Source organism: Squalius cephalus (genome assembly GCF_949319135.1).
Source record: "Squalius cephalus genome assembly, chromosome: 21".
NCBI classification, from domain to species: Eukaryota; Metazoa; Chordata; class Actinopteri; order Cypriniformes; family Leuciscidae; genus Squalius; species Squalius cephalus.
The window spans coordinates 15,497,282-15,521,386 of NC_137142.1; the positions used below are offsets into that span (position 1 = coordinate 15,497,282).

Genomic DNA, 24,105 nt, shown 5'->3' on the forward strand with positions numbered 1-24,105 from the left:
CCACTAACATTGATAATAAGAAATGTTACTCAAGAGTTGCAATCACAAGAATAAATTTTAAAATAAATAAAACGTTATTTTAAATTGTATTAATATTTCACAGTGTTACTGTTATTACTGTATTTTTGATCAAATAAGTATAGCCTTGGTAAGATACTTTTTTTCAGACATATTAAATCATTTCACTTACCCCAAACTTAGAGTAAATTGGATTATTTGACAATGCGGCACTCAACAAAAAAAAAAAAAGCTAATAAATCTTCATTGTATTGAATGCGAGAAAGGATGCAAGAGTGAGAAAGTTGAAAATAAAGAGAACTCGTCTAGGTCTCGTGGCTCGCCATAAACAGTATAAGAAATGGTCTAGCAAGCTCAACAGGTGTTGTGGTTCCTTCACTGTCCTGCTGGAGGCGCTGTTGCGCGCTGTGTTTCTGCTCGTCTCCTCCTCTTCCTCTTGCAGGGCCTTTCAAAATCTCCCTGACCAACCCCATTATAACAGACAATGTTGCACGCTGACCCGAGCACTCAGCAGAAAGACAACTCACTCACAGCTTTAGCTCCGGTATTAGATCCAAACACTAGCAGAACGGTTCAGTTTGAGCGCGAGCTCTGGATCAAACTAATGGACTTCTAGGCGAATAACGGAGAGAGAGCGCGCGCGCATCTGTGGTACCGCCGGGTATGTTCTGATGGGTTTAACTTTGATTTGATCACACACAAATCACAGTCATATCTCTCCTAACAGATTCATGCATTCATTTTGAACATTATGTGTCCTGCATATGGTTTATTGAGCTTGTGTCGTAATTTGATTTGGTGATTCATTTGTGACTGACAATGCTGAAGTTCAGAACTTTGTATCTTCTTCGTACAAAGATTTTTATTATTGTTTTCTTATACCACAAACCAACCTGAGAGTTAATGTTAGGTGAATTAAGTGTTTGTGTAGGCTTTAAATATATGGCAGTGATCTTGTGTGTGTGTGTTTAATGGCGTGTTTGTGTATTTAATGTTGCTGTGTGTATTTATGTTGCTAATAGTTACTGTTATGGACTGATGACCTCGATCATCTGAGATTGCAGAACTGTAGACATGTGATGAGGGAAGTTGGTTTTCAACAGGTTGTGGTGTCATTGTTTTAAAGTGACTAGGCTAGTTGTTTAAAAGTCGTTCAAAACTAAGTTAAAACCGAATCAGACACCACTAATACCTACTGAGTTTTCTGTCTGCCGCTGAATCAATTCATCTGTCTCTGATGTGTGTCTGTTATTGTCTTCCTTTGTGTCTGTTTCACTGCTGGACACTTGCATGATGCTGAAATCAATATGATTGTTGATTAGGTTTTACTGGATTGCTTTTGAGCTGGGCTAATATTAGTTATTAGAAATGAATATCTAAAAGTGATATTTAATATTATGCCTAACATTTGAAAGATTTCTCAGATGTCTCATATTCTATTCTCTTATAGCTCTATATGAGACCTGTTGCTATCAGATACCAGAGTTTCAATGGGTGCCGCTCGCTGATGGCCAACAAAGCAGACTTTGACATACATATGATATTTTCTAGTAAAATTACTTAGGAAAATTATTTAAAATGTATTATTGCAGTACAATTGTTACTTGTGCATTATTTGGTGGGAGAATGGTTCCCATGGTCATTAAAAAACTGCAAACAAATTTGGATTTCCAGACCTGGAAATATCACAATTTGCATTTAAAATGAAATGATTTAATACAATTTTAAAATGAATAATTTTAGTACATCCAAAATTTTTGCTCAAAATTCCTAATTTTGATTACAATCTCAATAAAAATAATTATGAATAAATATGAAACTAATAGGAAAAAATAAAATGTAAAAAATCCAATTATCACAAATTCATTGGTTTAAAAACTGTGGTTACCCTGTTTACAACTTTTGTATTTAAAATTAATATGATATTAAACGTTACAGCTATAATTGTTCAGACTGAGATTGAAAAGTAGTTTGATTGATGCTGTACATTTTATATGGTTAGAATAAATTGCCCCCGAAAATCAATTCCAAATATTACCTCGTCCATATACTCTGAATCTATTCTTCCTGAATAGAGGAACACCTGGCTACTCTCAGACGTCCTTGTAAGGGGCCGGTGATGTCATTAGCAAGGAGCAGATGGGCACCAAACACCCTCCCCCTTGTGTGTGTGTGTGTGTGTGTGTGTGTGTGTGTGTGTGTGCACCATCTACTGAAGAATAATAAATGCATACACACACTTATATCCTTTCAGAGGTTTCAGGACACCTTGGGACAAAAACCGTGTTTGATTGTGTTTAGGGCTGCACAATGTTGAAGAAAAATGCGATAACTTGTAAAATAATGCAATATTCAAAATGCAATACGATAATGCTTTACTTGTGTAAAATAAATGACAATTATATTTAAATATATTTAAAAAACTAAAAATTATATAACCAACAAACATGTTTCACATTCTTTTTTGTGAATAGAAAGCATCCTTATACAGTGAGGAAAATAAGTATTTGAACACCCTGCTATTTTGCAAGTTCTCCCACTTGGAAATCATGGAGGGGTCTGAAATTGTCATTGTAGGTGCATGTCCACTGTGAGAGACATAATCTAAAAAAAAAAGATCCAGAAATCACAATATATGATTTTTTAACTATTTATTTGTATGCTACAGCTGCAAATAAGTATTTGAACACCTGTCTATCAGCTAGAATTTTGACCCTCAATGACCTGTTAGTCTGCCTTTAAAATGTCCACCTCCACTCCATTTATTATCCTAAATTAGATGCACCTGTTTGAGGTCGTTAGCTGCATAAAGACACCTGTCCACCCCATACAATCAGTAAGAATCCAACTACTAACATGGCCAAGACCAAAGAGCTGTCCAAAGACACTAGAGACAAAAATGTACACCTCCACAAGGCTGGAAAGGGCTACGGGGAAATTGCCAAGCAACTTGGTGAAAAAAGGTCCACTGTTGGAGCAATCATTAGAAAATGGAAGAAGCTAAACATGACTGTCAATCTCCCTCGGACTGGGGCTCCATGCAAGATCTCACCTCGTGGGGTCTCAATGATCCTAAGAAAGGTGAGAAATCAGCCCAGAACTACACGGGAGGAGCTGGTCAATGACCTGAAAAGAGCTGGGACCACCGTTTCCAAGGTTACTGTTGGTAATACACTAAGACGTCATGGTTTGAAATCATGCATGGCACGGAAGGTTCCCCTGCTTAAACCAGCACATGTCAAGGCCCGTCTTAAGTTTGCCAATGACCATTTGGATGATCCAGAGGAGTCATGGGAGAAAGTCATGTGGTCAGATGAGACCAAAATATAACTTTTTGGTCATAATTCCACTAAACGTGTTTGGAGGAAGAAGAATGATGAGTACCATCCCAAGAACACCATCCCTACTGTGAAGCATGGGGGTGGTAGCATCATGCTTTGGGGGTGTTTTTCTGCACATGGGACAGGGCGACTGCACTGTATTAAGGAGAGGATGACCGGGGCCATGTATTGCGAGATTTTGGGGAACAACCTCCTTCCCTCAGTTAGAGCATTGAAGATGGGTCGAGGCTGGGTCTTCCAACATGACAATGACCCGAAGCACACAGCCAGGATAACCAAGGAGTGACTCTGTAAGAAGCATATCAAGGTTCTGGCGTGGCCTAGCCAGTCTCCAGACCTAAACCCAATAGAGAATCTTTGGAGGGAGCTCAAACTCCGTGTTTCTCAGCGACAGCCCAGAAACCTGACTGATCTAGAGAAGATCTGTGTGGAGGAGTGGGCCAAAATCCCTCCTGCAGTGTGTGCAAACCTGGTGAAAAACTACAGGAAACGTTTGACCTCTGTAATTGCAAACAAAGTCTACTGTACCAAATATTAACACTGATTTTCTCAGGTGTTCAAATACTTATTTGCAGCTGTATCATACAAATAAATAGTTAAAAAATCATACATTGTGATTTCTGGATTTCTTTTTTAGATTATGTCTCTCACAGTGGACATGCACCTACGATGACAATTTCAGACCCCTCCATGATTTCTAAGTGGGAGAACTTGCAAAATAGCAGGGTGTTCAAATACTTATTTTCCTCACTGTAACTTCTGAAAGTGAACAGCAGTGTTTTACTGTAGCATTACATAAAAAGTAAGTGTCATTTTAATGTCAGTGTAAACCAGGGGGGTTCAGGGTTTCAGGTAGGCCTACATTAAGTTTATTTAACAACAGAAGTTGAATAATCAAATGTAAAAATAAAACACTGCTTAGTCTGTGTATACACCCTTAGTCTTCACTGCTTAGTCTTCACTGTATGAATTAAATGTATAGTGATTCTAAGTCGATTCCAAAAACACGGAATTTAACACCCCTAGTAAATACTCACCAAGATTTTATCATTTTGTGTGTATTTGGCCGTATAAGCTGCGTAAGGGAACTGAATTCGGAGTCACTCACTGTCCGAGAGGCGGCTTTCTGTGTGCGTGAGTACTTTATTTATTGGGCTTATTTGCCTATACATTAAGAATGTCACATGTATGTAACAGTCATGTGTCCAGTCTACTCTCTGCGTGACCTTAAACTTGCACTTTGTTTTTGTAATCTTTTGGAGTATTAAAATCATGCAGTTATCTACATTGCGATATGCACATTTGCAATATTATAATCATTTCAATAGGCTATATCATGCAGCCCTAATTGTGTTCATCATCTCAGTAGTTATAACTTGTGTGTCCTGACATTGGCCTCTCTCATCTGTGCACCGCTCTGCATTTAGCCCACAGATCTCTTCTCTTCCTGAGCGGATGGATTTTGTGTGTCAGAAATAGTGCTGTAGGTCTGTATGTTCTCCATTTTTGTGGATCAAGCTTAAATGTTCCCTTTGGATCTTATTCACACATACTCTCAATAGCCATGAGCACACAATCATTGCGTGTGCTTGCATTGAGTAAAACTTGCATGCAAACAACCATTGCAATTTTAGTCTGTCCTGGAGACATTTGCACGGTAGGGACGTCTCTAATAAACTGATAATTATTTTCTTGTTATTGCGGATTATTAAAATTGTCAAAATAAATTACAAATAAAATACTAAAGTTCAATCAGTTTTTAATTTTTTGAAATTGAATTTAGTCATCACAACATTAAATTTTAAGTATGAAAAATGGAAATTAATTTTAAGATTTGTGAAAAATTACATTTAACCGTGTTAATTAGTGTCTTTTAAAAATAACATGATTATTCATTTTTGTTAGATGATGGCAAAAGTGGTGTTTATTTATTTATTTAAATAAATATTATTTTTAAAGAAATTATATAATAAAATAAATTAAATAATAAAATTAAATCGATAATATTGGAAGATAATTGACACGGTACTAATTTATTACACATCCCTAATATCCTCATGTTCACCTATTAATTCAAAAGATTGGTACCTGACATGGAAATGTTCTAAATGCTCCTTGTCCTTCTGAACGACTAAAAGGTTCATGGAAATCCATTAGTCAAGTCTGGGAACGTTGTTTGAGTTTACAAGAGCTCTGCTGTTATGAAAGCTGTAGTCCTTTAATGGCTGAAATCCAATACAGCCTCTCTGGTAGAAGTGACCAGTGTGTGTCAGGCACTTGCGCTTGAGCTCGTCGTTCCTCTTGTCCATTTTTATTTTTTACTGTTTTCTTTGGTTTCTGATGGCTCTTTTTGCATCCTTGTGTTTTGAACAGGAAGACATTGGAGTTATTGTGGGTATAGAGGTGAACTATCTGCCTAAATAGGCCAAATGTCAGTGGGCAGAATGTGTAACTCTGTGTCTCTGTAGGAAAGGCTGATGGATGGAGCGAGGGACCAGTATGAGGAACGATTGAAAGAGGTGTTTGAAAGTTTTGATGGCAGTGGTTTGGGCTCTCTGAGTCCTGAAGAACTGACCGATCTCTGCCGGGCCCTTCAGCTGGAGGAGAACACACTGAACACACTCTTACACACTCTGCTGCAGGACCAGATCAGTGCTCGGGTAAGAGAACATGCATCTTTTATTTTAGTTTAATTTTTTGTGTGATTTAGTTTTTTTTTAATGCTGAGACATTTAATACTGTTAATGGTCAGGGGAATTTGAGTGTGGATTACATTTCAGAAACTTTGTATTTTGTACAAAAAAACCCAAACCAAAGAACTTTTTAGAGTATCTAAAACAAGAAGCTGCATAGTCTTGATATACTTGGATGAAAAGAGGAGTGGTTTATTGCTACCTTTTTCATTTTTCAGGTTGATTTTGAACAGTTTAAGGATGTACTGATCCTCGTGTTGTCAAGAACAAACACCGATGATCCGGAGGAATGTCTTGAACAGCCAGGTAACATCCTCATAATGTAGCTTCTTATGTCAGATCTGGGCTGATAACCAAAATAATGCAGGTATGAATCATGTAATGGTAATCTTGAACGTTGGAACATCATTGCTTCATTGATTACTGAACTTCATTGATCATTTTAAATGTTTGGCATCAGCAATAATTATTTAACTCTAAATATATTCGTCATTGGATACCCAGCTGTCTAGAAAATGGCATTAGTATTTACAATTTAAACTCCATTTTCAAGCAATCATCATCTAACATGCTCCAATAAATATTTATCTGTATGCAAATAAATATCTATTTAGGTATAATATAGTTTCTTTGTGTTTGTCGCCATTTATTCTTGAGTCTGCTTGATTTATGACTATTGTATGAGACTATTACAAAATTCAATTATAAGATATTTTGTCTATTTACTATAATTGACTGTAATTGAAACTGCAGGTTGTGATCAAACAGTTTTGCTCAGTGTTTGGAAATCCTGATGTAACCGAGGATGTATTAAAAGCCAGACAGCGGGAGCTCAGGGAGTAAATAGGGAGGATGTGAGGTTAAATCTGGATTAAGAAGGATTATCTGACAGCAGTGAGAGTGTAAATGAAGACTATTCTATCTTAAAACAAGCTCTTCTCTAATTATGACATCTCACAGTTAATGATGGTTTCAACGAGTATTGAAATGTATTGACAAAAATGTTAAGAAGCACAACTGTTTTCTTCATTGATAATAATAATAACAAGTAAATGTTTCTTGAGCACCAAATCAGCATATATTAGAATGACTTCTGACTTGGTGATCCCTTGCGCAAAATTTGTGAAAGAGTGTTTTGATTTTACTGCAGAAATGTATTTATAGTTTAAATGTTGCAAGAGTCCTTTTGTCTCTCCCCTAGATTCCCCAGAAGTCCAGCCACGCTTTGTAAAGGGCAGTAAGCGCTATGGCCGTCGCACTGCTCCGGAGTTCATTCACACACACGCTGATTCACACGCACAGGCTGAAGATGAGGAGGAGAAGGATGAAGATGCTCAAGAGAGCGATGACAGGACTGTACCCAGGAAACGTGAGGTAACAAACAGACATGAATAACAGTGAAGATTAAGGTTGAGGCACATTCTTCTCATTTGGAATCATCCATGTCTGAATACACAGATAAGATGAAGGTTAAAGTTGTGAGTCTCCTTGAGAAAACGAAGAATTCTGAACTAGCTCTGAAAAACTCTGGCTGACCTGAGAGAGCAGAAACACACAGTCTGGTTGTGTGTGTGTGTGTGTGTGTGTGTGTGTGTCTTTGCCCTATGCTCTGACAGCAGTTCAGTGTGTCACTGAATTAATGAGATTTTAGAGTCTCAGAAGACACATCCCACTGGCTTTAAAGCACTCAAACTATCGAGTCAAGCTAACCCTATCTTGTGATGAAAAGATGTTTTAGCAAATTTCCTGCTGGCGTATGTTTTGTGAGCTTTGTGTGTGTGACTCTGGCCATGCTCTCCAGCAGGTGCACATTAATACACACTGCTGCGCAGAGCTCTGTCTGATAGTCTGACGTGTGAACAATCCTCCGGTTCTATCATAGCAGATGTGCAGGGTGTGTGTTTGGAGGGGGGTGGGTGTCTATTGACGAACAATGACCCCTCCCTACCCCCTGAATTCCATTGCAAGTATTCTCCATCTGCTCCCTACACCCCCCGAAATTCACCCGGTCCGTATTTGAACACACACACAATGATCTTGACTAAACAATAGGGAAGTAATTGATTCAGTGGCTTTTTAGTTTCACAACCTGTGGCTAGTTATGCATTCAAGCCTGTAGGTTTATTGCAGGATTAATGTATTATTATATTTATTTACATTATTTTTTATTTGGTTATCTATTGAGTTATATAGTTATATAGTTATATAGTTATATATATATATATATATATATATATGTGTGTTTTTAAAAGTTATTTAAGCGCACCAAGGCTGCATTTATTTGATTAAAAAATACATTAAAAACAGTAATATTGTGAAATATTTTGTTATTTTAATAAATGTATAATGTAATTTATTCCTTTGGGAAAACTACATTTTTTAGCATCATTACTCCAGTCTTCAGTGTCACATGATCCTTCAGAAATCATTCTAATATGCTGATTTTCTGCTCAAGATATATATATTTTTTTATTATTGTCAATCTTGAAAACAGGTGTTGCTTAATGTTTTTGCGTTTTATGTTGTTTTTTTTTGTTTGTTTTTTTAATTCAGTAATCTTTGAATAAAAAGTTTAAAAATTGATTATATTGTTACCATGTGAATGACTTTACTGTCACTTTTGATCAGTTTAATGCATCTTTGCTGAATAAAATGCATTATTTCTTTTCAAGAAGACTTTTTTTTTTTTTAAACGGAAGTGTTTTTATGAACATTATTAAATTCCTGCCTGTATAGGCAGTGTTTCACACATTGCTTAGGTGATCACTGAAGGCATTTGTTTTGACATTGATAAAGTCAAATTAAATTATTAATGTGACAGTTAACACCCCTCCTTATACTGTATGTTCACCTCTATTAGATCTTCTGCTGTCTCGTTGTTGCTCAGTACTGCCCCCTCCTGGGGGTGTGATGATAACAAGTTTTTCATTTGTGCATTTTATTTTTATTTTCATTATAGCGCTGGAATGCTGACATGAGCATTTCTGAAGAGTTTGAAGCAGAAGGTAAGGTTAAATACTCTCAAACCCCCCCAGACATCTTCCTTTATGCCAGAGATTTACACTGGTTTGTGTGCAGGTCAGATGCACCTCTGGAACCCTGATGAACCCAGTACACCACGAGGCAATGCAGTGCCACTCTGTGACTTGGAGGAGCGTTTGCAGAATGCCTGTCATCAGCTCTCTCTACCCATAAACGGCATGGCCACGCTGCAACAGCTACAGGCACTCTGCCAGCGCATAGGCATTGAGGTATTTTCCATCATCACAACCTGAGATACATTAAGTGGTTAAATACCATATTAACACACAGTTCTTGTGTTTTTGAATGTTCCCAGGTGGGTGAGGATCTGTTGCAAGGTGCTGATGAAAGTGTAATGGATGTGCAGGAGTTTATCTCATGCATAATAAACCACAGCAAACCACCCACACCATCAGTATCTACACCCTACAGACAATTAAAGAGACACCATTCTACTCAGGTAGTACACAAATATAGGTTGTACATAAAACATGCTGAAATATAATAGTTAAACCTCTTTTCCCCATCCCTCTCTCTTTCAAGTTTGATGAGTCGGGCCGAAGGATCTCCTGTGCTTTGAGCAGTACAATCGGTCTGAGGGTGTTTTCAGATTTGGATGATGGATCGGGACACGCTCCTGTGGAAACTCTGCTTTACCGGTGGATGGAAGAGGGAGTGGATAATAGCTCCGCGATTCTACAGGTGAAACGCATAGACGTTGTACATCTACACAACTCTACATTTAATCTGGGATATTCGTAACAAGTTTTTATGTGTGTGTCTGTCTGTAGGCTCTGGATTTTAATCTGGAAGGTAAAGTGAATCTGTCTGAGCTGACCGTTGCTCTAGAGAATGAGCTGCTGAGCACTAAGAACTCGATCCACCAAGCGGCGCTAGTGAGCTTTAAGGCAGAAATCAGACATCTGCTGTGAGTCAATGTATTTGAACTCTAGCTCATTCCAACTCTCACAGCTCACTCAAGCTCGGTCTAGATTTATCTAGAACTAGAACTTCTCCAGCATACTACTGCATGATTCATATAACTAATTTGTATGATCATCGTAATAATCATTCATTAAATCCAACTCGTATACTAACACTCACGCCAGCTCATTACTCTAATCATCACTCTAGAGCACTGTAGCTATTCATTCTGCATCATACTAGATCACTTCAGTTTGTTAATCACACTTACTCTAGCTCATTCTAGATCAATGGTTCTCAACAAGGAGGCCTCAGCACAATTCCAAGGGGGCCGCAAAGTGGCTTAAAATTATTTAAAATAAGACAAAATATATTTTAAAATGAGGTAAAATGTTTCTCATTTTAATGTATTACTTCAACAACTATCATTTTATTTGAAAATCAGGATTCCCACAGTCTTGGAAAAACTAGAGTTAATTTTAAAAGTGTCATTTCTAGATCTGGAAGTGTAATAAAACTTAATAAAATATTCAAAATATTTTTCTAGTTTTGTAAAACTCTAAGGAATTACTAGTACTACTAATAATAAACCTATTAAAAATCACTGAAAAAAAAGTTTCAGGATAATGGACTTCTGGATAATGAATTTATGTAATTCGAGTGCTTCATTCTATTAATGAGAGGGGAATATTAATCTAAATGTATATTCTGTTTAATCCATTGCTTCACTCTCTCCAGTAAAAAAGTGCGTTTGCACAGTCTCAAGCCGGGATGGGAAACTTCAGCCCTGGAGAGCCACTGTCCCACGGAGTTTAGCTCCAGCCCTAACAAAAACTTAAATGCCTGTAGCTTTCTAGCAATCCCAAAGACCTTGATTACCTTGTTCAGGTGTGTTTGATTAGGGTTGGAGCTTAACTCTGCAGGACAGTGCCCCTCCAGGACCGAAGTCACCCAGCCCTGGTCTAGAGTGACCTAAATCCAGGTCTTTATTTAGATTTACACCACACACTCAGGGTCACTCTAGCACATTAAGACTCTTTTAAATTGTCTTCATGCACTCTTCATCAATCTAGCTCATTATTCAGATTCACTCAAGATAATTTTCAGAGCTCCAGATTGATTCTAATGTCATACTTCTTTGTGTGACAGTGAGTGTGTTGACCTGGAAAGGCGTGAGAAGGAAAGGATTCGCTTTGATCTGGACAAAGCAGAGAAACTGAAATCTCAGCTGGCGTCTGAAGTGGATGACCACCATGCTGCCATCGAACGCAACAACGAACTTAACCTCCGGTAACATTTCACTTTCAATAATTTCGTAATTGAACCATCTTACTGCCCTTTAAATGCAGAAAGCCCTTAAAGATTTAAACTTCTCTGCATATCATCTGTGATGTGACATTTTCCTCAACAGTGTCTTTGTTTACCTGCTGAGACTTGGTGCATAAACACAGAAGGCCTGTTCTATGGACATTGATGATCTGTGCATGTGGGTGTGAGCATGTGTATTCATGTGTCATGTGAATGTGTGTTTATGTCCATGCATGCAATTATGTACAGGAAGTTGGAGCAGGAATATAAAGAGAGTATGACCGCTCTGAAGGCAGAGCTAAGTAGAGAGGTGGAGCTTGTGCAGCAGCAGGCCAATCAGCAACGAGAAGAGCTTGAACAGGGAATTGGCAAGATGAAAGATGATGAAACCTTCTTACGAGAACACCTAACTCTCACCATTAAAGTAATCAGCATTTTGCATTTGATATTTTTTACTTATGAATTGCCTGCTACATGTTTACATCACATTTCTGTCAACCTGTCATATTGATTCGATTTGATTTTATGGTTGGAATTGAAGAGTCTATTTCATGGGTTTGTCTTCAATAACTTTGTGTTGTGTAGGAAAATGGTCGCCTGGAGTCAGAGCTTATTGAGACCACAGAGAAACTGGTGGAGGTTGAAAACCAGTTGAACAAAGTGCAGAAAAATCTGGACGGTGTTTTGAAAGAGAAGGTACTGAAATCAGCACAGATGCAGACATCAATACTGACGTGAGGAGAAGCATGCGTAGATTGATAGTGACATCACCAAAGATGCCCATCAATGCTGACATCACATACTCAGGCCTGCTGACATTACAGACACATCTTTCTGATTACATAGATCAGCATTCCCATTGTCTTGAAAAAGCTGAATAAATGAGGTAGTCTAATTTGAAAAGTGTGAATTCTAGACCAGGAAAAGCCATCTAAATTTATATAACTACATGGACATTTTAATTTATTTTTATGAATAAAATTTTTTCTAGGTAAGAAAGGTAACATTTTTCTAAAATGAAAATGTAGTAAAAATATTTTTACAAATTCTTCTTTAATACTTTTCCAATAAATCATGAACAATTGGAAAGTTGATATTGATATTGGCCACTGATTTAGATGATCCTGTCATTTGTCATACCATTACTGATTTATTGTATTGTATTGTTTTGTGGGTTTCTAATTGTTCTTTTTGTTTCTGTGTGTGTAGTTTGGTGATTTGGATCCAGACAGTGCAGAGTTTTACCAGCAGGAGGAACGTCTCAGACAGCTGCGCAGGAACTACGAGGAGCAGTGCAGGGTCTGTAACCTCTCTGTTTTTTGTATACTTTCCATATGTTTCATTCTATTATTCTGCCTGAAATTCACATCTATATCTGTATGTGTATTGTAGGAGCTGCAGGATCGTATAGATGAGCTGGAAGCTCAGCTGGAGGAATATCAGACTTCAGGTCACACACCCTCGACACGTCCCGGACTGAGTCTGTCTGATGAACTGACCAGCAAGAGTCCAGACCCAGGTAACGTATACATGTGTGCTCATACTCATAGACAACACTGAATGAATGCTTAGAGTTGGATGTCATCTTCTGCCACATGTAATGAGCTTTGCTTGTTGTGTGTATGCATGTGTAGGTTCTCAAGAGCGGCAGGCATTACACATGAGTCTTGAGACAGAGATGTTACTGGAGCAGCACCAACAAGAGATAGAAAACATCAGGGCAATGGTGAGACATCAGGGCGATGTGCATACTAAAACTTCTAAAAATATAAAGATTTATCATAAAGTGTGTGAAACCAAAGAAGGGGTTAGTGTATTTGCATTCATATCAGTAAAGAGATCACTCAAAAATTCTGACAATTTAAATTTTTAGGTGAACTATACCTTTAAGATGAAATTAAATCCAAAACTGCCCTGGATTGGTCAAAGAATAAAAGACGTGCTGTTGCTCTCTTATCCCCTCTGTAGGTTTATGAAGAAAAACGCAGCGCAGAAGAGGAGAGAAGTCGTCTCTCTCTGCAGCACCAACAGGAGGTGCAGGTTTTGAGGGAGGAGATGACAAGAGAACTAGAGAGAGCGAACAGATTGGAGCAGGACATTTCTGCCCTCCAGACTCTCCATCAGCAGGAGCTTCACTTTCTCACGCAGGAGGCGCAGGAAGCCAGAAGCCGTGCAGAACAGCTGGACGCGAAGGTGCAAGTTCTGGAGGAGAAACAGACTGCCCATGAGGAGCAGAGCAGAGTGCATGCTGAGGAGATGAGTTTGAGGGAGTCAAAGCACCAAGAGGTGCTGGAGGCAAGTCTGCAGGAGCAGAGAGAGAGACTGCAAGAAGAGAAGGAAAAGGAGGAGAAGAGGCTCACGGAACAATGGAAACAAGAGCAGAAGAGCTATGAGGAGGTGCTAAGTGCTCAGCTTGAGGAGATGCAGCAGAGAACAGAACAAGAGTGTGTTGAGCTGGAAAAGAGGCTCAGGGAGGAGTGGGAACGAGAGAGGCAGGAGTTAGAGGAGAGCAGTAAGGAGGCATTGCAGGCTGTGCTGGAGGAGAGAGAACGGAGGCTCAAGGAAGAGTGGGAACAGGAGAAGCAGGAGCTAGAGCAGATCAGTAAGGAGGCATTGCAGGGTGCGCTGGAGGAGAGAGAACGGAGGAGAGAGGAGTGGGAACGGGAGAAGCAGGAGCTAGAGGAGATCAGTAAGGAGGCATTGAAAGCTGCGCTGGAGGAGAGAGAACGGAGGAGAGAGGAGTGGGAACGGGAGAAGCAGGAGCTAGAGGAGATCAGTAAGGAGGCATTGAAAGCTGCGCTGGAGGAGAGAGAACGGAGGAGAGAGGAGTGGGAACGGGAGAAGCAGGAGCTAGAGGAGATCAATAAGGAGGCGCTGCAGGCCGTGCTGGAGGAGAGGTTAGAGAGGGAAAGGAGGCTCAGGCAGCAGTGGGATGAGGAGCAGGCTTCATTAGAGAACAAGCATCACACTCTGCTACTACAGCGTTTGCAGGAAGAGAGGGAACATCTCCGAACTCAGCAGGAAGAGAATGAGAGCATGATAATTGAGCATTGGGGGAGAGAGAGGGCTCAGATGGAGAAACAGCATGAGGAGGTGCTGCGGGCCTGTTTGGAGCAGGAGAGAGAAAGACTGCAAGTGGAGAGAGAGGAGCAAGAGAGAAGGTGGCAGCAGGTGCTGAATGAAGAACAGGGCCGGATGGAGGAGGCGCACAGGGAGGCCATGCAGGATCTGTGTGCCAAACACAGCGAGGAGAGGGAAAGAATCAGCAGCCTTTTGGAGAAACTACGCACAGACATTACAGAACAGAGGTAAGACACACACTTGCTAACTGAAAATAACCTTAAAACTTTTATATTTTTACGTGTGAAAATTTTATTTCTACTGATGCATGTCCTCAAATTGGATACACTGCTAAATATTTGTATTTATCAAAATATTATCTTTAGTACAAGTTTTGTCTTACACTGGATCCCTCATTATGTGCCTCATGCCAGAGTCCTCTATCTGTGAAACGTATTTAATTGAACTGTGGTGGTTTTCATTTTTTGAGAAATTATATTTAATTATTTTTAAATATTTTATTTTTTACATTTTTATTAAAGTTTCCTTTTGATTTCAGTTTAAGAAGTTTCTTTTTAATAAAATATTTTTTATTTATTTTTTTATAGGTTTTAATCTTCAATATATTTAAATTTATTATATATCTACCTATTTAATGCCACGGTAGCTGACTTGGCATAAATGATAGACAAACATTTTACAAACATTTTCTTTAAGTATAATCAAGTTTTTAAAAATTGCAGTAAAACAAAGTACACTTATATTAAAGATGCATTCTCTGGAAACAAGTCTTAAGCAGTGTTGTTTCTCAAGTAATAATAGGGGAAACACTAGGGAAACAAGTACAAAATTAATTAAACTGAATTAAAAAATCTTGGGGAAATTTGGTCCAAATAAAGAAGAAAACTCTAACCCTGCTATTGGAGAGCTTCTATCCTGTTCAGCTCCAAACCCAATCAAACACACCTGAACCAGACCTAAATCAAGGTGTTCAGGGTTACTTTACTTTACTAGGCTTACATTTCATGGAGGTGTGGTGAAGCAGAGTTGGGACAGAAGTCTTGCTAGAACAGTGTTTCCCTACCCTGGTCCTGGAGTACCCCCAGAACTGCACATTTTAGGCCTTGTCCACACTAAAACGAGAAGGGGTTGAGAATCGGGATTGAGAAACACTGCTCCAGGAGCAGGGTTGGAGACCCCTGATATATAAAGGTATCAAAGTCATGCATCTCAAGCCCATGTGTGATGATGTGCTTTTGAATTTAACAGCACTTTACTTCTCATCTTGAAACATACAAAATCACTGTCTACTATTCTTCATCTCCACTCATTTTAAATGTGCCATATGATATGAGTTGGTGAGTATTTCTTTTAGGTAATGCTATAAGCTGTTAATGTTGATTGGCCGTGTGCAGGAGAGAGCTGGAGAAACAATTCTCTCAGCGACTCGAAGAAGTGGAAGTCCGTTTCAATGGTGACCAGGAGGTGGTGTCTAAACGTTTTGAGGCAGATGTACATAAACTCAAGCAACATTACCAAAGTGAGATTGCAGCACTTGCCCAACAGCATGCTGCAGATCGTGCCCACTGGGAGGAGGAGTCAGAGGCAGCCACCAAGGAGGCGGAGCAACAGTGGAAGCTGTTGAGGGAGGCGCTCAAAATCGAGAACCAATGCCTTGAACTTGCAAACGCACAAGATATTAAAGCTCTGACAGACAAGAACCTACAACTTCAGGCCGAACTGGAGATTTTTGTCAGTGCTGCTCGAACAAAAGAGATTGAGCTGAGCCGTCAACTCAATGAGCTGCACAAGGATAGGATGGAGGCCAAAGACTTGCTGCTGGCACAAGCAGAGAACAAAGCCACTGAGCTGGAAGAGATGCTGAAACAGGCCGTGGATGACTTCATCCAGGAGCGAGCGGAGCTGCAATGGAGTCTGTCTGCTTTGGAGAGCAGGCGAGGGGAAGTACTTTCCTTCACTGAGAGCAAGGAGCTGAAAGGCTCAATCCAGGAGGGTGAGGAGCTCCTCTGTCAGGAATTAAAGGATGAGAGAAAGGCTCTGCTTGCAGAGAGAGACGCACTGGCATTGAGAGTGGTGCAGTTGGAAGGAATTGTGTTGCAGTTGACAGGAACCACTGGAGAACCTTCTGCGGAACCCTTGGGGGAACCTTGCGTAGAGTCTGTTGAAGGAATCTATGCAGAATCCATTGGAGACAACTGTGAAGAAACTTCCAAAGAATCCACAGTACAGCCCTTTGGTGAACTCAACCAATACACCTGCACAGAATCAACTGATGAAGTCTGTCCAAAGCACCTCATATGTGAGGAGTCTTCTGTAAACAGAGATGATGAAGTGGAAGCAGGCATAATGGATGAAGGTACTGACTCTGGGCTTGGTGATCCACAGCACCACAGATGCCTAGAGATTGGAGTTACAAATGATATAACTTCAAACCCTTGTGCTGATGAATTAGATATGTCTGATGTAGAATCTAACAATAGTGGAACAGAAATCCCTGATTGTGCCTGTCTTATAGAAGAGAAGGAAAAGACTGAGGAGAATCTTAGTAATCCTGGAGTCGGTGGTTCTGAAGATGCAGCATTGAACGAAGAGTTGGAGAATGCTGAGAGGAATAGTACAGAGTCTCAAAGAGATGATATCTTGGAGATGGCCGAGGAGGATATTTTGAATGGCACAGAAATAGAAGCTCAAATCTTGGTTGAGAATGAAGCTTCCTATAACCAGGAGAGCTTGCAACACCATGAATCTCCAAGCACAGATGACACCCTGATCGAATACAATTGCAAACCATTTGAACCTGTGATTGAAGACAATCCAGAGGTCGGTATCAGCATATCAAGTCTTGAGAATGAAATCAGGGCTTTTGCAAATAAGGTTTGTAGCCTAACCACAGTTGACACAGAACTGGATAAAGTTGCTGATTTCAGAGATGTGTGCATACAGGAGATCCTGGATCTTCAAGAAACAGTGATGCAGTACAGTAAAGCTGCAGAAGGCACTAGCTCCCAGTTGCAGAGCCCTAAACGGCAGTATCTGGATAAAGAGAATATCATACATCAAGAACCAAATCGTTTTGACCAAATGGAGGCCTCAATCAAAGATGTGCAACTTGCTGAGCTAAATACCTGCTTTGCGCAAAGCATCCAAGAGAACTTGCAGCTTGTGGAGCGCAACAGAAACCTGGAGAAGAGAGTCAAAAGTCTGGAGGGTAAGATGCATGTAGTCCTGGACCTCCACAAGCAGCAGGCGTCTGTCCTGGAAAAGACTGCACAACTCAGAGTGGAGAATTCCAAACTGAAGGTACTTCTCCAGGAACTTGATAACCAGGACAAGGTGCCGCAGTGGGACTCTGACTCTTCCGATACTTCAAACAACTCATCAAGCAACTCCCAGTTAAAAGAGAAGATTGCTGCTGTAGCAGAGCTTGAATTCTTCTGCATGGAGTTTGAGAAGCAGAACTTACAACTACGCCAAGAACTTGCTGATCTGCAGGACAAATCTCTCAGGATCCATGAACAAATGCAGGAACGGAGGTACCATGTGATGGTCCCCTTTGTCCTGCTTTAGTAGAACAGAATCCACAATTCCCTCATCCCGTTTGCCCTCTGCTGCTCAATCACCTCTGTGTGCGAGTGCCTGTGTAGACCCTGCCTTTTTCCAGAGATAGAGGCCCGACCACCACCATTAGTCTCTCCCACACACTTACAAACTCTGGTGGAGTTGTACTCCAGTATTGACAAAAAAGATCCGTCTGTGTAGTGTAGCTGTTGTATACCAGTTTTTACCCAATCTTTGTCTAAACTATTACAAATTTCCTATGCAATCGTGTGGAGCTTGTTGTACATTTAACAGACTAAATGAATGTTTGACCTAATCTGAAAAAATTTACTCTGAACTAATGCTCTATGCAACAAACTGATGCATCATTTTGCTATGCTTGGTCATTGTTGTACTGAATTTAATTTCACCAAGTGGATTTACAATGCCTTCTGTGTTTAGGAGTGAAGTTTGTCGTCTGGCTAAAGAGAACTTCATTCTGAGGCACAAAATCTCAACAGTGAGGGAGGAGGACCTGAGAGAGAACCAGGACGACCTGCGGTAAGACAGGCGCACTGCTGTTTTACCTTAATAGCTCTCAATTTTCATACAAGAGCTGTTGAATGACAACAAATAATGTCTTTCTCCAGATTGCAACACATGAAGCAAGGGAAGAGATCGGTACAAGCTCTCAGGAGACAGGTGAGATTTAACTCCATTATTTAGAAAGTTAAACTGTCGTATAGGGAGTTACATGCAGAGATGGAAATGATTTATTATGTTGCCATCTATCATTACAGTGTGTATATTTAAAAGCACAGAAGTGTTTAAACATGTAATGAGCCACGCATGTCCACAAACAAACACACTTAATGTCTTTTTCTCCAGCTCTCAGAGCCTCGTCGCCTGGGACAGCAGCTGGAGGAGGAGAATATTTTATTGCAGCAGAATGCAGATCATGTGCTTCGACATGCGCTTCAGGAAGTAATACGTCAACATGACAGCTCAACCAATGAAAAGAATGGGGTATGGTTTTAAGTGTGTAAATTTCATAGTAAAATGCTCAGTTCCAGTGACCGGAATGTTCATTATATTAATCTTTTTTCCTCCATGCCCCTGTCTTTCTGAATGCACACATACACACTCGCTTCCAGTTTTGTGATCGGGAGGAGATTGTTTCCAGAACAGAAAAAGAACTGCTTCGATCAGAACTCAATCGGTGCATAGAAAAGGTACAAAAAGCACACACAATGCGAGACCCCCTCATTGCCCATTTTCTCTCGCATCTGACACTTTACTTTACAAATGTTTCCTGGTCTCCTTCAGGTCATGTCACTGGACTCATCTTTACAAACACTCACTCAGCAGAACGTCCGTCTCAAATCTGACCTACGCATCACACAACAAGAAAGGGATGCCCTCAAACAGGAAGTGATTTCTTTGCACAAAAAAGTGCAATATGCCAATGAGAGGGTGAGTATTGAGGACCGGAGCTTCTGTTATTTCATTAGATGAAGATTGTAACAACTCTTCCTTCCTCTTTCTCTCTTTCTCCACATCAGTTGTTGGAGGTCTCCGTTGTGTCTGCTGGTCAACAGCAGGGGAGGCGTGTGTGGGCGGAGTTGTCTGGGCTGATGGAGGCGGAGCATGCCTCACTAACTGAGGAGAACCAACAACTCAAGCGGCAGATGAGCGAGATGAGCTCAGAGCTGCAGACGTCAAAGGATCAGGTCAGAACATGTTTACTAAACACCTCTAGCATCCATAGGATGTGCGCAAGAATGATGATTATGATGCTCTTTTTTAGATCCGCCATCTGGAGGCATTAAGTGTGAAACAGAGAGGACTCGTGAAAACTGCAGATCAAGAAAAATCTGCTTTGAAACATGAACTGGAGGCTCTGCACACACAGCTGCTATCAACACGGAACAAGGTTATACACAAGTGTTTTATACACACATAACACAATACACAAACCTTAATGTACAATGAAGCTATACCCAACCCCAAACGGGTAACCCCACCTCAAACTTTGTTGGAGCCAAAATTGTGTTGAAACTTTTTTTTTTTTATAAGCTGCTTTTATATACTTTTTATTTATTTATTTAATTATTTATTTGTATTTATTTATACATTTATGTATTGTTTCACTTTGGCTAAATATGCATTGTCCCTTGACAGTGATTGCAAAAGTAAATTCATAGTGAATATTCATTCCATAGTGAATGTATATGTGTATAAACTTTTCTTTTTCTTGTCAGTAGTTGACTTGATGTATTTAACACTCCTTATCATGTGCACAAACACGCATTTCCTCATAATAACACACTGATTCTGTGTTGTTTCAGGCTCATCTGTCTGCAGTCTTGCCTTCATCTCCTCTACAGTTTCCAGGGGAACAGAGAGGACAGCACTATAGTGATGGCCCAGACTTCAACATGCAGGTAATACTCACACCCAAACACTCAGCATCACAGCCAGCATGAGAATTCTCTCGGGTCAGTGCATACTGTCACGGTGTACGCTTGTGCTGCACTCTCTGAGGAGTATTTAGTGTGTGTCTGGTCTCTGAGGTTTCAGGTTTTCTTTGGTGACTTGGGCTCGTCTGGTGTCTATGTTTGTTTGCTTTGTTCTGGAAAACACTCATCATCCTTTGTATTCACTCTTTAAGAAGCGTGTGGGCAGCACTGGGTCTGTTTTCTGTGTAGTAGCAGTGTTAGAGCGCCCCCTAGGTTGTTTAAATGAATGGTGTTGGGTGTGTCTTTATTAATGGCCTTATATGCTTTTGAGTTTGTACCTGTGTAAGCCTGTTCTGTCACAGCTGTGTGTGGGTATGAGATGTTTGTATATAGCACTGTGTGTATGTTTCTCTGCAGGTGTAAGAGCTGTGACATCATCACTAACAGACAATAGGAGAGTGGCAACCTGTGAAATCATCTCCCATTTGAACTCTGACCTTTACCCCAATCACCGAACCCTTCCTGACAGATTTTGTTGTTTTTGTTTGAGTTGTTAAGGCCAATGTCTTGTCTGATTTAGAATGGTAGTGATTTACATCTGCCACAAGGTGGCGTTATACTGCATATGCTCTTGGCTGTGAGTCGTTTCCTCTGTCATCCAGATGATGGCACATATATCTGGTAAAACAAGATTTTGACATTAAATACCATTAAGGGCAGTACAATCTATGTTTGAATTTATTTTAAGATTTTCAAGCATTTGAAAAAACAGTATTGTTTTTTTTTTTTTTAAAGTTTGCACTGTTATGGCATCAGTTTTAACATGAGACCGCACTACAGCTGAAATGATTGATTGTTCTGAGATAAATCCAGCTTTTGAATTTTATTTTATTTTCTTATTTATTTTTTATTTAATGAAGACTCAATCCATCACTTTCTCTACCTCTACGTGTTTTTACTGAACATTCTGGCATTTCTAATTAATGAATGATGTTTATTTATTGATTTAATTTATTGATTTATTTTATTTTATTAGTTGGATTATGTTATGTTGCTTTACTTGGTTTAAATGTTTTATGTCCATCATTGATGTGAATGTGTTTTTTTATATAAAAGTGAAACCAAATAAACTATTAGGTGAAATATTTTGCGTAGTGTTTAATTTTGTTTTATTTAATTTTTTTAATGATTTACTCTTGATTGTCCGTGACCTCTTTACATGTCCCTAATTTTACACTATTAATATTACAAAAATAGTTTTCATACATTTAATTGTTTTCATTGCTCATAAATCAAAATGGAAAAAAACTCAATAATAGATCATATACAAGTAAGGGAAGGTACAGAGACCATGCAAGGTTATTAACTGTTAATTGAATCATTCTAAGAGCAGTTGTGGTGTCTAGCATAACTAAGGCAATGGATTTCTAGCAGACCAATGACCTCGTGACCTCTGACCTTGATCTGTATGCCCAGCAGGACGAGCGGGAGGTGGCGCTTTTACAGATGGAGGAGAGAATGAGAGAAGTCGAGCTCATGCTCAGAAACCTCAAACTGTTGCTTCAGGAGAAAGTGTCTCAGCTGAAAGAACAGGTACAGAAATGCACAAACATGCCCTTTGACCCATTCTTGATAATGCATTTTACTCCAAACCAGACTTCCAGTCGAACCGTTATGTTCTCTCTGCTTCTGTAGTTGATCAGGAACAGTGAGTCCGACGTGTTGATCAAAGACCTGTACGTGGAGAACGCTCAGCTGCTCAAAACCTTGGAGAAGACCGAACAGCGTCAGAAAGTAGCAGAGAAGAAGAACTTCCTGCTAGAAGAGAAAATTTCTAGCCTCAACAAGATCGTCCGTGACCTTGGCCCTTCCCCTTTGACCCCTGCGCCCTACCACTTTACACGCTCCTGATTTTACTGTATTACACACAGTCAAGCTACAATAAGGACAACAAATCCAGGTAGTCCATATGACTTGCGCACTATATTCTAAGTCTCTGAAGCCATACGAAAGCTTTGTGTAACTGACCGAAATATAAGTATTTATTTACTGAAAATGTTCCCCTCTGCCATACAACTCAAATCTCTTTCCCAATCATTTTCATTTCTGGGTGAACCATTCCTTTAAAGAGAAGCATCTCTATTGTAGTCTTCAGTTTTCTTTCAGGAACGAACATGTCACAATATTCCTCATTTAAATAATTCTCGCCCTAGGCATTCGCAAAAAAAGGGGGTTAAGCCTGTCAGTAGTGTGTTGAAACCACAGAGGTTGAAATTCGCGGTTATGATAAGGTGAGCAACAAGCTTGAAGTGGTTGACCAATCACAACACACTGGTCCAGCCGACCAATCAGAGCACATTGTGCTTTTTGTAAGGAGGGGCTTCATAGAAGCAGAAACTAAACTGTTACTATCAGACTGGGAAGAGAGGAGCTGCAACAATGTAAAATAAGAGAAAAATGTGTTTTTTGAGCGTTCAAGCATGAAAACATATTCTTAGTAGACCCCAAAATCAAGACTTAAGGGCTTATGGCTGCTTTATTTTATTTTATTTTTTATTGCTCTTAATGATTTGATTTGAATTTTATAGCAGTATCGTTTTACTGAGCCGTACTGTAATATTTTTGGTGAGTCTGGACCTTAAACTGCAATTGGAAGGTTGTCTTAAGGAATGGTGAAATTTCTTAGACCTAGAGAAGCTTGTCCAACAGCTGAGGCCCTAGTGTTCACACACACACACACACACACACACACACAATCTCTCGCACGCATGCATGCAGCCGCCTGTCATTACATAGTTTTCAGTGAAATGCAAACAAGGTCAGTGATTCCCTACGTCTCAGAGAAGGAAATTAAAGGGCAAATGTCACATTGTTTATTCCTGTTTGTTATAGTGCATTTTATGTCTTTGGGATTGTTTAGTTAATATAAACCTTTTTACTTGAGAATGTGCACCAAAAAAATAGAACATCCCATAACGTTACTTTAACTGCAGCAGGACTTTCTGCTGTGTATTTATTTTGTGTACCTATTTTTCATTTATGAACTGTAATCATGCATTATGAGCACTGTGAATATGAATAATAGGGAATCTATTAAAATATTTATGTGGATTAAAAGAAACTCGGAGCTTGGAGACTTAAGCCTCATGGTAACCACTGTATAATTTGTGTGTGGAGAAGAAAATTGCTGGTTATGAAGTTTCATTTCAGGCGTCTCTCAACGAATGGAGTTTACAAGCTTTGATGCTTTGGTGGAAAAATGCACAGAGATTTACAGGCATTTAAACATTTTGAAATTGCTTTGAATTTTGTGTCCTTGTGTTTTTAGCATTGGAACAGCCTTTGGTGAAGTATAGAAGCTATGCTTTACCACTATTTGTTATGAAAATGACAAATATAATATATGAAGTGTTAATTGTATAACACTTGAATGTAAAAACATAAAACTTTCCTTTTTTTGTAAAAAAAAAAAAAAAAAAAAGTTTTAGGAAACATTGGTAATGAGTTTTCCTTTTGAATGCATAAATATTGCACATTTCTCTTTAGCAATATAGATGTGAAAACTTTCTTTTATACATATATAGAAATTAAAAGTACCCAAATCAAGGTTTTTACTCCCATTTTTTGTTAAATCCCACAGGAAATAAAGACATAAATAAAACAGACCCTATATTTGTACCCTGTTCGTGGAAAGTGCCTACTTATCTAAACATGATGTGTTGA

General features: G+C 39.4%; 1 protein-coding gene across 4 annotated transcripts; it reads left to right on the forward strand.

The window, feature by feature from the left end:
• Window positions 1-479: 479 nt before the first annotated feature.
• Window positions 480-23,843, forward strand: nin (ninein (GSK3B interacting protein)). 4 transcript variants are annotated; one of them, XM_079854891.1, is made up of 26 exons: window positions 480-679; window positions 5,828-6,019; window positions 6,271-6,358; window positions 7,254-7,426; window positions 9,012-9,057; window positions 9,131-9,303; window positions 9,390-9,533; window positions 9,617-9,775; window positions 9,865-10,001; window positions 11,147-11,287; window positions 11,555-11,729; window positions 11,891-12,001; window positions 12,515-12,604; window positions 12,698-12,824; window positions 12,940-13,031; window positions 13,274-14,613; window positions 18,386-18,484; window positions 18,574-18,625; window positions 18,812-18,949; window positions 19,078-19,155; window positions 19,250-19,396; window positions 19,486-19,653; window positions 19,731-19,856; window positions 20,272-20,367; window positions 21,859-21,975; window positions 22,078-23,843. In XM_079854891.1, the coding sequence occupies exons 2-26, from the start codon at window positions 5,837-5,839 to the stop codon at window positions 22,291-22,293; spliced, it is 4,416 nt and encodes a 1,471-aa protein (XP_079711017.1). In that variant the 5' UTR covers window positions 480-679; window positions 5,828-5,836; the 3' UTR covers window positions 22,294-23,843. The 4 variants fall into 4 exon arrangements, with proteins under 4 accessions (XP_079711017.1, XP_079711018.1, XP_079711020.1 ...); XM_079854892.1 differs by having other exon boundaries at window positions 21,862-21,975; XM_079854893.1 differs by having other exon boundaries at window positions 602-679; window positions 12,698-12,829; window positions 12,951-13,031.
• Window positions 23,844-24,105: the final 262 nt, after the last annotated feature.

What these genes read in the sequence shown, in the direction of transcription:
- nin (XM_079854891.1), top strand. Translation starts at nt 5,837, where the DNA reads ATGGATGGAGCGAGGGACCAGTATGAGGAACGATTGAAAGAGGTGTTT. An exon ending in GCCAGCGCATAGGCATTGAG is followed by an intron (nt 9,304 to 9,389) that starts GTATTTTCCATC and finishes GAATGTTCCCAG; the next exon opens with GTGGGTGAGGATCTGTTGCA. An exon ending in TCAATCGGTGCATAGAAAAG is followed by an intron (nt 19,156 to 19,249) that starts GTACAAAAAGCA and finishes GGTCTCCTTCAG; the next exon opens with GTCATGTCACTGGACTCATC.